Consider the following 14,153-nt stretch of genomic DNA (forward strand, 5'->3'; position numbering starts at 1 on the left):
AAAAGCAGGAAAAAAAAAAGATTGGCAACAGTTGTTAGCTCAGGTGCCAATCTTTAGAAAAAAAAATCAGTACAGTTACATATACCAGCAAACAATTAAGAAAACAAAATTTTTAAAAAGATTCCATTTACAGTCACACAAAAAAATCAAGTACCTAGGAATGAACCTAACAAAAGATGTGCAATACTTCTACACACTCACAAAACCATTGAGAAAAACCAAAGGAAACCTAAGTAAATGGAGAAATATGCCACATTTACGGATTAGAAGACTTATAATCAAAAGACGTTGATTCTTTCCAAATGGATTATAGATTTAACAGAATCCCAACCAAAATCACAAAAAGTATTTTTTTTGTGGCCCTTGACAAGCTGATTCTAAAGTTTATATGAAACAACAAAGATATTCTTGGGGAAGAGGAGAACAGAAGGCCTTGCTCTACCAAATGTCTAGACTTATTATAAACCTACCATAAATAAGAAATGTGATATGGGCTCAAGGACAGACAAAACAATAGGACACAACAGAAGTCCCGGAAATAGACAATAGATTCATGCACAAATGAACCCTGACTTACGACAAAGACAGCACTCAGAACAGTAGTAAAAGGATGGTCTTTTCAATAAATTATGCTGGGACAAATGCTATCTATATGGAAAAAAAATGAAATTTGACCTTTACTTTACTCTATACACAAAAATCAATTCCAGGAGAACTGGAGAGCCAAAGTCAAAAGGCAAAACAAAGCTCCTAGAAAATAATATAGAAAGTATCCTCAAAGGAAACGATTGGGAAAAGGAAAGGCTTGTTAAACAGATCACAAATATCATTAACCATAATAAAAAGATAGTTGAATTTGATTTACAATACATCTTTTCATCAAAAGACATCATTGAGAGTAAAAAGCAAGCCAAAGAAAGGGAAAAAATATTTGGAATCATGTCACTGACAAAGAGATCATACCTGGAATACATAACAAACGTCTGCAAATAATTCAAAAGACACAGTCCAATAGAAAAATAAGTGAGAGACTTGAATGAGTCTTTCACAAAAGATATCCAAATAGCCAAAAATCATGAAAAAGTGTTCAACTTTACTAGTCATCAGGGAAATGCAAAGTAAAATCACAATAAAATATCACTCATACCTACCAGATTGTCTAAGTTTTAAAAATTAACACTAACAAGCATTGGCAAGCACGTGAAGCAGTGGGAATGCTTATATAGTGCTGGTGTAAGAGTAAATTGGAAAAGAGTTTGGTGTTATTTACTAAAGCTAAAGATTTACGTGCCCTATGACCTAGCAATTCAACTACTAAGCACAAATCCAAAAGAAATGTCTGAGTGTGTGTGTGCACGCATATGTGTGCACAAAGAGACATGTATCAGAAAATTCATAGAAAAGAAAATGTCCATCAACAGAACAGAAAAATAAATTGTGGTATATTCATACAATGAAATCCTATATACCTATAAAACTAAACAAGCTAGTTACACACAACAACATGGATGAATCAGAACAAACAAAATGTTCAATAAAAGCAAACAAAAAGCAACTAAAGAATATATACTGAATGGTGAAACTTATAAAGATTCCAAAAACTAAACTGTAGTGTTCAGGGATACACATTAGTAAAACCACAAAGCAAAGCAAGGAAATGATTATGTGACAGTAAGGAGAGCAGCTCTCTCTGAGGAGGGACTAAGGACTTCCAAGGGGCTGGCAGTTTGCTATTTCCTGACATCGTGGTGGTTACCCGGCTGTTGTCTTTGTGATGAATCACTGAACAATACATTTTGTTTTGCATATGTTTTATATGTTAAAATTACTATAGAATTCGACGAGTTAAAGAAAACAAAAATAAATAACGTGAAAATCAAAATGTAATTTGTACTGGATCAAATTATTTCTCAGGGCATTAGTTCCTCACTGATAGGAAGCTAAAGGCTTTCAATGAAATTAACTGTTTCGGGAGGTGAGGGGCTTTCATAGTCAGGGAGTACACTATTCAGGGACATACCCTGTTACACCATAGGCATATCCATGTTAATAACAGGAACGCTAAGATAGAGAATTTGAAAGATTTAATCAAAGTTAAAGAGCAAATCACTGAAGGAGTAAAGAAGGATAAACTAATAAATTAAAATGTTTAAATTATATGTTTACCTTCCAACTCAACAATATCACAGTGCCTACTACCCTGGCAAACAAGAGGAAGGAAAAGTATGGAGAAAAGATAACCATAGGGGCCAACGCAACGGCATAGTGGTTAAGATCACGTGCTCCACTTTGGTGACCCAGGGCTCATGGGTTGAGATCCCGGGCACAGACATACACACCGCTCATCAAGCCAGGCTCTGGTTGTGTCCCACGTACAAAAATGGAGGAAGATTGGCATGGATGTTAGCTCAGAGACAATCTTCCTCAAGCAAAAAGAGGAAGACTGCCAAGAGAGATTAGCTCAGGGCCAATCTTTCTCACCGAAAAAAAAAGATAACCATAACATGATCTGCAAATTAAGTTCCTGGGTATTATCTTTATACTTGTGAAATATAAGTCAGGCTAACAATACCAACATTTTCCCTTTATACTGACTTAGGGGAAAAACTATAATAACTCAAAATTTTAGATGCCTGTGTTCAGAACTCTTCAACTAATCTTATTTCTGTAAACATTCCCATTTATCATTTAAAATGCTATTCTGTTTAGTTAGGTACTACTTCAACTAAATCTACAGAGCTAGATACATTAAGAAACTCTACCTGCAATCTATTCACTTTTTGCGCTTCTTTCAAAGATACAACATGTCCTTTGTTTTCCTGTACCATCATTTGCACCTGATTCTTTAGTTCCTTCACCTCCAGCTCCTTCTGATTAAATACTACTTCATCAGCAGCGAGAGCACACTGGGAGGAGGGAAAGAAAGCACAGGAGAGATTCACCACGGAAAACACTCTGGAGAACCCACATAATACCACAAAAACAGTTATTTAATGACAGCTTGACGATGTCTCTTAAAATTGTTCTTATCCTGTTCCTTTTCACCATTTTTTCTGGTTTCTTTATAAGAAAGGCAGAAACACTTGAGAGGACCTATCATTGCTATAACATAAGAATTAACTATCATAAAGACAGGAAGATTTTCTTGATTTTTATTTCCTACATTTTAAAATGAAGTCCAGTTATTTAGGTTCTAGAGCACATTCAGTAGGATTTTTACAAGTTTGCTAGAATTGCCATAAGATTTTAATGTGGGTTTTTAAAAATCAAAGAGGTTACATTTTCCAAACTGACCTTAGAGTATAAGAATGAATTTGGATGTTTAAATAAAGAGTATTTGCGGGGCTGGCCCAGTGGCGCAGTAGTTAAGTGCGCATATTCCGCTTCGGCGGCCCAGGGTTCACCGGTTTGGATCCGGGTGTGGACGTGGCACCGCTTGGCACACCATGCTGTAGTAGGCGTCCCACATATAAAGTAGAAGAAGGTGGGCACCGATGTTAGCTCAGGGCCAGGCTTCCTCAGCAAAAAGAGGAGGATTAGGCAGCAGTTAGCTCAGGGCTAATCTTCCTCAAAAAAAGAAAGAACATTTGCTACTTTTGTACACTTTTACTATTAAGAGAGATATTTTGAAGATGTCTAAAAGTATGGTTAAACAAATAGTTTCCTTAGTTTCTAGTAAATTATTCGTGTTTTAAAATAGACTTGGGATATGCAAATAATACTTTTAAGATAATTTTTAAATTAAATAAACAAAAAGGAAATTAGTATTTGTCAAGGGTCTACGTTATGCTAGATGGTGACTTGGAATTTTAAAAATATCTCACTGAATAGCTATGATTCCTTTTTCATGAAGAAACTAAAGCTCAGTGAGATTAAAACCTCTTCCCAAGATGATATGGGGCATTAAGTAAACTCTGACATTCAACCCCAGGGCCTACCTCGATCCAAAGTCTATACTCTTTCCACTAAGCCACAGGAAAAGGCAAGACAGAGTAGGTAATTTACACAGTGTTCACTTTACAAATAAGATTTAATTTGCAAAAACAGAGTATGTGTGCGACAACTCAGGCAGTGGCATGGAGATGGATGGGCCCCTGCAATGGTAACCCATGGACTGAGGCCAACCCTGATTTTGCCACACCCTTTAAAGATTTTTACATACGCTTTATAAACTACATTTTTATTGTTTACTATTATTTAAAAGTGTTTAACTGTTGAATATATTCATGTTCATGTACTGTTCTTGTGTTCAAAATTTGGAATAAAAAAGCAACAAACTTCCTTAAGAAGTACTGATGAGGGGATGGAGTGCTCCAATAATTGACCAATGGCAAAAATCAAGGTTACAACACTATGTGACAGCGTCTAAAAAAGAGAAGATGGTAACTTTAAAATGACACTTACTTCCCTAACAACAATCCAGCTACTCTTCTACCTGTGAGATGCCCACGATCTCATCTTAGCTAGGAATTTTTTTTAAAGTACTTATCTGCTTCCCTAACAGGCTCAAGGAAGCAGGGCTGAGCAAAGAGAAGGTGCCTCTCCCCAAACAGACCGCTGTCTCCTCAGGCAGACGAGTTTATCAAGCTGCCTTCACAGTAAGCCCTGACATGTGGCCCTACATACGATGACTGAGTCCACAGGCAAAGGCCAGTGAAAAATAAATGAGAAGAGATAACAACAAGTTGACATTTATTGAGCCTTACTACACGCCAGGCATCCTTCTCATCACTTTATGGGAACTAATGCTGTAATAATCTTCACAACAACCCTACAAAGTGATTATTATTATTGTCTCCATTTTACAAATGGGGAAATTGAAGCACTGAGCGGTTAAGCCTTCACCCCAGGTCATAGAACTAGTAAGCAGAGGAGCTGGGATTCAAACCTCAGCAGTTTGGTATCCATGTTCTTAACTACTATGTTACTCTGTCTCTCACAGAAAAAAAAGAACAGAAAAGGAAGTTTAAGACAATTTTTCAAAGAGATATACAGGGTGAGGAATGACACCAATCATTTCTCCATTTGCTGTTTAGTGGTATCCAAAGACTAGTCCTGCAAGACTGCAGATCAAAAACAGAGAACCCATTTTTAAAATTGGGAAACACTGAATATTATGTCTCTCACTTTGAGATTCGTGATAGACATCAGCACTTTCAAAGTTCTGAGAAGGTTTGGGATTAGGAAATCTGTATGCTTTTCCCAATCTAGCATTCCCCAAAATAATCTGATCACAGTGCCTCTTCTCATCACGACTGCTAATATCTTTGGGAAATCATAATCTGGACAAGTTTAAATTTAGAGTTTCCAACAAACAGAGAGAAAAAGTTACCAACCACCCCACCCTCAAGCGGTGGGTTTTGTGGGCTTCCAATTTCAGCCACCTTAGAAGCATGAAGGAAAAACATTTCCTGTCACCAACTCCTACATGTGTCCCAAAGTTCAACCCTTCAGTAACCCGTACACCAGTTTCTTATACCAATGAGGAAGGGCCAGGCCTGCGCTGACTAGGAAGAAAGCAGGGCAGAGTTACAGCCTTTAAAAAAAAATCCGTGATTTAGAAAGTATTACTTTAAATGCCTATAGTTAAATATCAAAAACTTTGTAGTAGAGCAGGAATTCTCATCCTGCTCAGCATAGTGTGCTCAACAGAGACCCTTTTGGCATGTCTCTCAGATCCTTTCAGAGTGTTCTTGAGGTCAAAACTATTTTCCTAATAATACTAAGATGCTATTTACCTTTTTCACCATGTTGACATTTGCACTGATGGTGCAAAAGCAATAGTGGGTAAAACTGCCGGCTCCCAGCACAAATACAGGAAGAGTCACCAAACTCTACTAGTAATCACTGTACTCTTCACTGCTGTGCACTCACATTAAAAGCAAACAGATGCCAACTTTACTTAAGACTATCTTGATAGGGCCAGCCCTGGTGGCCTAGTGGTTAAGTTTGGTGCACTCCACTTTAGCAGCCCAGGTTTGGGTTCTGGGCACGGACATACAGCACTCGTGTGCCAGTGGCCATGCTGTGGTGGCAGCTCACATACAACAAGAGGAAGACTGGCAACAGATGTTAGATCAGGGTGAATCTTCTCAGCAAAAAAAAAAGAATATCTTGATAAAGCAATAAAAATTATTTTATTAAATCTCAACACTTTACTTTTTTTAGTATTCTATGTGACAAAGTGGGAGGTATGCATAAAGTAGTTCTGCTGCATACTGAAGGGCAATAGTTGTCTGTGGGGGAAAAGTCTTGTGTAATTGTTTGGGTTGCAAGCTGAACTAGCCACTTTTTTCATAGGGCACTATTTCTACTCTAAAGAATGACTGACAGATATGGTTATTCACACTTGGGTATGTGGCAGACATTTTCTCGAAAACAAGAATTGTCATTTCAAGGAAAACAATTAACGGTAATTGTTGCAAATTATAAAATTTGAGTTTTGTACAAAAATTTTGGAATTTTGGAAAACATTTCTGCTACTAAGGGCGTGACAGCTTCCAATACTTAAAGACTTTGCTGGAGAGATCAGTGGTGATATTAATGAAAATGATTTTTTTATATTGTATAATGAAATGTGTCAAAATTTGGAAGATCTGCATAACTTAGTAAACAAATGTTTCCCAAATGCCCAGTGCATGATTCAAAATCATGTGTGGATAAGAGATCCATTCAAAGTACAAGACAAAGACCAGTGTATTTTAATGTATAGATCTTAATCTAACAAAATCGTTTCAAATCTCACATTGCAAATAACCTTTAGGAAATTTCTGCTTGTTGAGTTTTCTTTTTAAAGATTTTTATTTTTTTTTCCTTTTTCTCCCCAAAGTCCCCCGGTACATAGTTGTATATTCTTCATTGTGGGTCCTTCTAGTTGTGGCATGTGGGACGCTGCCTCAGGGTGGTTTGACGAGCAGCGCCATGTCCGAGCCCAGGATTCAAACCAACGAAACACTGGGCCGCCTGCAGCAGAGCGCCCGAACTTAACCACTCGGCCACAGGGCCAGTCCCTGCTTGTTGAGTTTTGATGTAATATCAAGGAAGAATATCTACACTTATCTGAAAGTCATTAAAATATTCCTCCCTTCCAACTACAAATCTATATGAGGCTGGATTTTCTTTATATACTTCAACTAAAACAACATATTGCAACAAATTGAATGCTGAAGTAGATATGAAAATCTGTCTACGTTCTATCAAGCCAGACATTGAAAGAGATTTGCAAAAATGTAAACAATTCCACTCTTGTGTAATTTTTTTTGTTGTGGAAAATGTTTTTTCTTTCACAAAAAAATGTTCTTTATGTTAACATATAATTGAGTTATTATGTTAGTTTTGAATGAATTAATAGTTTAGATTTCTTGTTTTAATTCTAATATGGTAAATATCAATAGAAACAATGGGGGACCTTGATTTTAAGAGTGTAAAGGAACTTTGTGAACAAAAAGTTCGAGAAATGCTGTAATAGAGAATAATACAACTGGATTCTTTCTAATACATATTAAAAGGTATTGAGGAAAGATTTCTAACTAGGCAGCTCTTTTTTAACTATGTTTCCCTATTTTAAAAAACTGGGAGAACATCCATTTGCCCACCAGATTGCAAACTCCACATAAGCAGAACTAGGTATGTCTTATGCTCCACTATTTCCCCCATGACACGTAATCTTCACTCAATAAATATTTTTTGAATGAAAAGTGGGGAAATGTAATTCTGAACTCAATATACAGATATGCAATATGTATACATGTACATATCTACATCACTTAAATATTATCACATATGATGATTTGTTTGTTTAAAAAATCAATACTCCAAACTCAAAGGATGAAGTATTTTTTTCTTTCAAGAACCACTGACCCATAGAAGGATAAAAACTCATTAAAGTATAACTTAGTTTTGTTTCTGAAATTGCATTTCTTTTCATCCTCTAATGACAAGGTCCACAAAATTCTATTTAATGAATATAACAAATTAAAATATATTTTACCTAAAGGAGAAAGGAGGAGGAGCCAAGAAAGTTATAAATTATGAGAAAGCAATAGAAAGAGAAAGGAGAAAGAAGCAGAGCAAAGGCAAATGAGATTTTACATATAATCCTTTTAAAAAAACTTCTGAAATTCCAAAATGACACTCACCCAAATAAATTTAGTCCTTAAGCAAGTTACTTATAAAAGTAGTGAGTAAGTACCTGGCATTTCTTAAGCTCTCGCTTCAGCTGGAGAATTGTAATATGCTGTGGTTCCTCTTCCAGGTTTCCATTGCCTTGGTTTCCTCTGAAGGAGGTGAGAATTGCCTTCCTGACGTCCTGGGTCATGTTAAACCACTCCTGTAGTTTGTGTTGCTGCTTTTGGTTTAGTCTCACAGCATCTTTTAAGTCCACTAGGAATGTAAAGGCTTCCTCTATATAATTTTGGTACCCCAGACATTCTCCTTGTAGCTGAGCTACTTGCTCCTCAAGAGAATGGATCCTATTTTTATCAGGAGTCTCCTCTCGAGGGATCTGGCTGCTTTGGCTGATACTAGCCTGCTGGCTTTGCAAAGCTTCTCGAAGCAACTTAATCTCAAATTCCATTTCGTCCATTCGGTCTGACTCTGGGCTGAAGTTTAAGGTGGGTTTGTTTCTAATGTTGCGTGCTCTGTTGGCATATTTGAGAGAATTTAAGGACTCGTCAAAATCCGAGGAGGATGGGCTGACACAAGCGATCATGACAGTCTTGGCACTGCCCCCCAGAGAATCTTTCAGAAGCCGGGTAATTTTAGCATCCCTATATGGAATATGTGAACTCTTCCTGCGCGGGTCCCCAAGAGCACTTATTACATTTCCTAAAGCCAGCAACCCACTATTGATTTGAATGGATTCTTTGAACCGTTCACCAGTATTCCCTGTTTTGGTTACTCTTTCTGATCCAGCCAAATCCACAAAGTGGAACTTTGAGACAATATGCCGACGGGAATAGCACGATCCATCTTCAGTTGCCTCTACATTTTTCTCCACTTGACAAATGCTGATTGTAAAAATTGCATGTGATCTACTGGAATGCTCGTTCATTTGAGTGGTACCGGTATGCCTGGCCGCATTCCCCATTTCCAGGAGACTGATCACTTCATCAGCACTCTCCACCTGGCACTCCTTGGCCCCAACAATCACTTAAAATAGCAATAGCAAGTTTTTAAAACAAGTTTTAATCAAAATCTAGTATAGTTAAATTAACCACAGAACAGTTTACCATTTGCTAAAATGCCCAGGTAAAACAGTCCCTTTTAAAAAAAAATCAATAGCACTTCAAATAACAGTAACATCAGCATCATCCTTAAATAATTTCAGATAATCTCCCAAAGGAACTATTTTAATGGACAACACTCATTTTGATGTTTAAATTCTAAAAGATATAAAATATATATATATTTTAAACAATTCGGGGGCCAGTCTCATGGTCGAGTGGTTAAGTTCGGGCGCTCCGCTTCAGCGGCTCAGGGTTTCACCAGTTTGGATCCTGGGTGTGGACCTAGCACCGCTCATCAGACCATACTGAGGTGGCATCCCACACAGCACAACCTGAGGCACTCACAACGAGAATATACAACTATGTACTGGGGGGCTTTGAGGAGAAGAAGGAAAAAAAAAAATCTGGTTTATTTGGAGTCACATATCATGCTCAATTCTTTAAGATGGCTGACAAAAGAAAAACTCTTTATACCAGTATTTTGATTTGCAGAGTCTAACAGATTAATTAAAAGGTAATAGGGTAATTAAACATATAACTCAGAAGAATTAATCAGTACTAGATTAGCTAAAAGAAATTAGTTTCTTATGAGTTTCGTTAATATTCAAGCTATCCTTAGGTTTAAAATTTTCGGTATTGTGGGGTCATAACCAATGATAAATGAAAATTTCAGTAGTATAAGTAAAGTTGGTTATTCATTTTAAAAACAGAAATGTAGATACAATATCAGAGTAAAACAAATGAGATGGCAATTCAAAAAAAGCAAAAATGTTTCTATTTCAATGGCAGAATAAGAAGCAAAAATAACCTAAGCTTAACACCCACAGTATTTGTTTATATCCAAAAATATTTCAAAAAAGGAATAGGTGGATTTGGGATTTGAATGAGAGCAGTAAAGCTCCTATTCTCTTCTTAAATTACAGTGCTCCGCTTCCTCTTTAATCAGATCCTTTCATGTCACTGTTTCTTTGAAAAAACAATCATTTCGCTTGTATTATTTCCATCATGACACCTTTCTTAACAATCTAGTTAACTTAAAGTTCTAAAGTACCTGTGCTACAGAGAGTGCTAGAATGTCAGCAATTCCAAAATGACACTGTAACTGTAAATCACAGAACCAACTTCTACAAAGTTTCTCTAATGTTAGGCTATAGCTGACCACTATCTGTGGTCCTCAACATCACCTGCAAATCACATGGTAGGTTTATACAAAAAAAGTACCAATGCCAAGGCCTCATCCCAGACTAATTCATCAGAATCTCTAAAAAGCAGGGCCCATGGGGCCAGCCCAGTGGTGCAGCGGTTAACTTCGCATGTTCCACTTCTCGGCCGCCCAGGGTTTACCAGTTCAGATCCTGGGTGCGGACATGGAACCGCTTGGCATGCCGTGCTGTGGCAGGCATCCCACGTATAAAGTAGAGGAAGATGGGCATGGATGTTAGCTCAGGGCCAGGCTTCCTCAGCAAAAAGAGGAGGCCTGGCAGTAGTTAGCTCAGGGCTAATCTTTTTCAAAAAAAAAAAAAAAAAAAAGAAGTAGGGCCCCAAAATCAGTATTTCTTAAAAAGCTTCCAAGGTGAGAATAATTGTGCAGCATCCAGGTTGGATACCAACCACCACTTCACACAGAGGAACTAAATAAATATGTCAAACAAATGCATTTTGGTTGTGAGTGGGACACTATATGAGATATATGGCAACCTGTCTTAAGACAATTTGTCATGTCCTTCCAAAATTTTTGCAAAATTGATTATCAGCTATGGAATATTTTGATCATTAAGTTTATCAAGAGTGATAGTGTATACTTTTGTATTGTTTCACTATTTTACAATAAACGTATTATTCTTGTAACTTTTAGTAAAAGATAAAAGCATTCAATAATTACATTTCATAAGATACAGAAGATCAAAACATCAGTCTGAATTTGTCCAGAAAAGATAAAACTATACTGAGTTATCTAATAAGACCATAAACTACCATGCTTTCTTTCTAAAAAATAAAACAGAAACTACTTTCTTCAAACCCAGGAATGCCAGGGCTGCCAGGACGGAGCCTATAAGAAGGCAAGCTTTACTGCCCCCTGCAGGCTGCTGTTTGAATGACGACTGCCATCTTTGCTAACTGCTAGGAAGTTCCCCCAGAGTCACTCTGGCAAGATCCTTTATCTCCAGTATGGTTCTACTAAATGTGTTTTCTAGGAGAGGAAGACATTCAAGAACAGTCATTGTTATTAATAATATGGAAAATCTGGAAACAGCCTAAATGTCCAACAATGCAATATTAGTTAAATAAATTATAATACTTCAGGAAAACAACTACATGACCAAGAAGAATAAGTTTGAAAAAATGACCTGGGAAAATGCTCACAATATAAATATTAAGTGAAAAAATAAGGGGGCCAGCCCCATGGCTGAGTGGTCGAGTCTGCCTGCTTCAGCAGCCCAGGGTTTTGCCAGTTCAGATCCTGGGCGCGGACACGGCACTGTTAGTCAAGCCATGCTGAGGCGGCATCCCATATGCCACAACTAGCAGGACCCACAACTAAAAATATACAACTATGTATCAGGGGCACTTTGGGGAGAAAAAGGAAAAATTTTTTAAATCTTAAAAAGAAAAAGTGAAAAAACAAGATGCAATACTATATGTGGGGTTGCAAGTATATTTTAAAAAAAAATTACATGAGGGCCGGTCCGGTGGCATAGTGGTTAAGCTCACGCACTTCACTTTGGTGGCCCAGGGTTCAGAGGTCTGGATCCCAGTCATGGACCTGTACACCACTCATCAAGCCATGCTGTGGAGGTGTCCCACATACAAAATAGAGGAAGCTCAGCAGAGATGTTACTCAGGGTCAATCTTCCTCACCAAAAAAATAAGTTAATTAAGAATATATATATATATATGCATAGAAAAAGAAATCTGGATGGAAACACACCAAAAAGAAAAGTTGCTATTTCTGGGTTCTCAGATTAAAGATGATCTTTAACTTTCTTCCTTATACTTTTCTGTTTTCAAAATGTTCTATGTTGAACATATTACCATTTAAATCAGAACAGCAGAACAGTATTATTTCTTAAAATATTTGCATTTTGACCCTCCCATTCTAACCTTTTCCCATTTCCAAACAAATGGATATTTATCAAGATTAACAGGTTGGTAGCACAGAAAGTCAGAGCTTGAGAAGCAAAACAAAGGCCAGGTAAATGTCAATATGGAGAAGCAAACACACTAACTCTCTAAATTAAAAAAAAAGAAGAAGAAAAAGAAGCTACAGGTGTTCTAAGACAAAAATCAAAACGAAAGGAGAGTTCTGGATCAACCTGAATGAACAGCAAAGGGAGAAGCCATCCCCAATCTCGGGGTAACTCTGGGAGAAAAAAAAATTACAAAAACTAATTTAACCTATTTCACAGTCTCACTTAAGGTCAGCCCAGTGGGGGTGACAATTACAGGAATAAGCATCTTGAATTACATCTTAATAACTTCGCCTTACCAACAATCAGTCTGAAATTCTACTTTTCACCTGGTACTGATGCTGTTAATTAATAAGCTATTCAATTTTAAAGTAAAAACAAATTCATTTTGCTTCTGTCTCTTTTTAAAGATTCTTTGGATTATACCCAGAAATTGAATTAAATCGTATCTATTTGCTAATGAAAGCTATCAATTAAGTAAGCTACTTTACCTGTGTTTCCTTTTTCATCTTCTCGGATGTGAAGATCCTTCACAGATGTCTCCAATTCTAGAAGATCTCTTAGGTCTTCCTTGTATACTTCTATATAGGATACTTTTATATTAAAGTCAATGCTAGGGTTTTCAGAGATGTTTTGAAATATCTCTTGGATAGCTCGAGGAATGATACCCTTTTGACCCTCCACAACTGAAGCTGAAAATTTAGAAAAAGAAACCACATCTGAAACTTAAAATATAAGAAAAGCTACAACCCAAAATTTATAATCAATAAATTTATTTTCTTACATTTCTCTATAAATTTTTTAAAACCATAACCATAAAATTCATAGGTAAAAGTTTTCACATGCATGTCCTTACTCAAAATTCATTCATGCATTCATTCAACAAATATTTATTTAGTACCTACTATGTGCCAGGCAACATTCTAGGACCCTGGGAACCATTTGTGAATGAAACGGAGGAAAAAAATCCCTGTCCTTGTGGGACTGTACTGAGGACAGACGGACAATAGCAAGGTAGAATAACTGATAAGTGAATTATATGGTATGTTAAAAGTGATAAGTATGCGTGGAGGAAAAAATAAGGCAGAGTCAGGGGACAGGAAGTGTGAGTGTATTTAGGTGGGAGGTACTTGCAGCTTTAAAGTAGGAAAGTCATGATAGGCATCATTGAGAAGCTGACATCAGAGCAAAGACTTGAAAGAGGTGGCAGAGGAGCCAGGTGGGTATTTGAAGGAAGAGTGTCCCAGGCAGAGAGAACAGCCAGTGTGAAGGCACTAAATTGGTGTGATCCATAAACAAGGAGGCCAGTGCGACTGGAACAGAAGAAGCAAGGGGAGAAGGACAGGGGATGAGGTCATAGGGATGACAGAGGCCAGACCATGTAGGTCCTTGTAGAAAAGGACAGGCTTTGGGTTTTATTCTGAGATGAGAGCCACTGAAGCAGAGCAGTAACTTGGGATTTAAAAGAGACAACTCTGGCTGCTGTGCTTTACATCTGTCATAGAAGGCCAAGGGCAGAAGTGGAAAGACCACTCAGGAGAACAGTGCAGTAATCCAGGAGTCAAGGGGGTTGGAGGTAGGTAATAGTGGCTCATACTAGGATGATAGAAGAGAAAGGTGAGAACTGACCAGATTCTGGATTTATGTTGAAGGGAAAGCCATTAAGATTCCCTGACAGATACGATGTGGAATGTGAAAGAACGCAATGAGTCAAGGATGACTCCACAGTTTTGTCATG

At 37.3% G+C, this 14,153-nt stretch overlaps 1 protein-coding gene across 7 annotated transcripts in view; it reads right to left on the bottom strand.

Moving 5' to 3' along the window:
• Positions 1-14,153, bottom strand: part of KIF27 (kinesin family member 27) — a 93,714-nt gene that overhangs the window by 58,216 nt on the left and 21,345 nt on the right. For 3 of the 7 annotated variants that reach the window (XM_001488810.6, XM_070248495.1, XM_070248496.1), the window contains 3 exons: positions 12,907-13,107; positions 8,192-9,150; positions 2,763-2,906 (listed from right to left, as the gene is read on the bottom strand). In XM_001488810.6, coding sequence (XP_001488860.1) covers positions 2,763-2,906; positions 8,192-9,150; positions 12,907-13,107 — 1,304 coding nt within the window. The remainder of the gene's footprint in view (positions 1-2,762; positions 2,907-8,191; positions 9,151-12,906; positions 13,108-14,153) is intronic. The other 4 variants (XM_014735391.3, XM_070248497.1, XM_070248498.1 and 1 more) reach the window with 2 other exon arrangements.

The sequence above is a fragment of the Equus caballus genome, chromosome 23 (genome assembly GCF_041296265.1).
Source record: "Equus caballus isolate H_3958 breed thoroughbred chromosome 23, TB-T2T, whole genome shotgun sequence".
Lineage (NCBI taxonomy): Eukaryota > Metazoa > Chordata > Mammalia > Perissodactyla > Equidae > Equus > Equus caballus.